The 2,049-nt window shown below is 50.5% G+C and overlaps 1 protein-coding gene across 1 annotated transcript; it reads right to left on the reverse strand.

Moving 5' to 3' along the window:
* Window positions 1-580: 580 nt before the first annotated feature.
* Window positions 581-1,491, reverse strand: LOC135116270 (uncharacterized). The gene has a single exon (XM_064033633.1). The coding sequence runs from the start codon at window positions 1,313-1,315 to the stop codon at window positions 581-583; it is 735 nt and encodes a 244-aa protein (XP_063889703.1). The 5' UTR covers window positions 1,316-1,491.
* Window positions 1,492-2,049: the final 558 nt, after the last annotated feature.

Here is a 2,049-nt window from a genome sequence, read left to right on the forward strand (position 1 = left end):
CTCTCTCTCTCTCTCTCTCTCTCTCTCTCTCTCTCTCTCTCTCTCCTCTCTCCTCTCTCTCCTCTCTCTCTCTCTCTCTCTCTCTCTCTCTCTCTCTCTCTCTCTCTCTCTCTCTCTCTCTCTCTCTCTCTCTCACCAGGACACACCGAGGCCGGATTATGTCTCGCACTTTTGGCCCGGCGCTGTTTTCCCGGTGCCTCCCAACAGCCTCTTTTACTCGGCTTTTTGTCCACCTGTACACGAGAACTGCATTAGTGGCGGGGCGGGGTCGCGATGCAGCGGAAGACAGGTGGGCTCGAGGCAGGTGCGAGAGAGAGAGAGGAGAGAGAGAGAGAGGAGAGAGAGAGAGAGAGAGAGAGAGAGAGAGAGAGAGAGAGAGAGAGAGAGAGAGAATCACCACCACCACCACCAGACCATTGAGTATCTCCCACTCAGGTGAACTAAGCACTGCATACCTTTGGCGTCCTTCCTGTAATTAACGTTCTGGTACTAAAGAAACCGAGATGAAGAGAGAGAGAAAAAAAAAGTAAAAAAAAAAAATGAAATATCCATTGCGTATATTGAAAAGCTTCCTGAAACCTTAATCACTCATCAAGAGAAGACACAAGGCAGGACAGAGGCAGGCTGGGGAGGTAGGCAAGCTGTAGTTGGGTGGGGGTCGTGGAGAGGCAGGCTGTGTGGCGTGTGAGGGCGTGGAGAGGCAGGCTGTGTGGCGTGTGAGGGCGTGGAGAGGCTGGCTGTGTGGTGTGTGAGGACGTGGAGAGGCAGGCTGTGTGGTGTGTGAGGGCGTGGAGAGGCAGGCTGTGTGGTGTGTGAGGGCGTGGAGAGGCAGGCTGTGTGGTGTGTGAGGGCGTGGAGAGGCAGGCTGTGTGGCGTGTGAGGGCGTGGAGAGGCTGGCTGTGTGGCGTGTGAGGGGCGTGGAGAGGCAGGGTGTGTGACGTGTGAGGGCGTGGAGAGGCAGGCTGTGTGGCGTGTGAGGGCGTGGAGAGGCAGGCTGTGTGGCGTGTGAGGGCGTGGGAGAGGCAGGCTGTGTGGTGTGTGAGGGCGTGGAGAGGCAGGGTGTGTGGCGTGTGAGGGGCGTGGAGAGGTAGGGTGTGTGGCGTGTGAGGGCGTGGAGAGGTAGGGTGTGTGGTGTGTGAGGGCGTGGAGAGGTAGGGTGTGTGGCGTGTGAGGGCGTGGAGAGGCATGGTGTGTGGCGTGTGAGGGCGTGGAGAGGCATGGTGTGTGGCATGTGAGGGCGTGGAGAGGTAGGGTGTGTGGCGTGTAAGGGCGTGGAGAGGCAGGCTGTGTGGCGTGTGAGGGCGTGGAGAGGCATGGTGTGTGGCGTGTGAGGGCGTGGAGAGGTAGGGTGTGTGGCGTGGAGCAGCAGCAGGCAGTGTCGCGGCACAAACAGATGGTCTTGCTGACACTCCGGAACCCGACCCTAATTTCGCTTAACCTGCGGCCGTGACCTTTTGTGAGGCGTTGTCGCGGCCGGCGGGTCAGGGCCGCGGCCAGGGCGGGTTAGGCTGTGTGAAAGGGAGGAAGGACTATTTACTATTATATTATTATATGTGAGGAAAAAAATATTGTGCTTTAAAAATGTTTGATTAAGCTAATTTTCTTTTTATCTCCAGAGTTATAATTGAATTCCCACCTCTTCAGAAAAAGAAAGATACACCTATTTTTATTTATTTATTTATTTTTTTTTCTGTAGACAATGTTTTCTTATTGACACTCATGCTCGTATGTTCTTGTGAAGAACAAAGGGTTTTTGCTGTCATAGTATGGAATCTGGATTTTGTTCCGCCTGCACTGCGCACCACGATGCTAATTTTTTTTACGAGTATTATAGATAGTATTTTTTTTTTTTTTTTTTCGTAGAATGCTTAAGAATTTATAGATTTTATTCGTTGTTGATTTTTATTTAATGTATAGTTGATAAAAATAATGGTGTTGAATTCAATAGTACTGACTTGAAAGCATAAACAAACACTGTGTTGTTGTGTTTTGACTATCAATAGAAAAAATTATATATATATATATATATATATATATATATATATATAT

This window comes from Scylla paramamosain, chromosome 31 (genome assembly GCF_035594125.1).
Source record: "Scylla paramamosain isolate STU-SP2022 chromosome 31, ASM3559412v1, whole genome shotgun sequence".
Classification (NCBI taxonomy): Eukaryota; Metazoa; Arthropoda; class Malacostraca; order Decapoda; family Portunidae; genus Scylla; species Scylla paramamosain.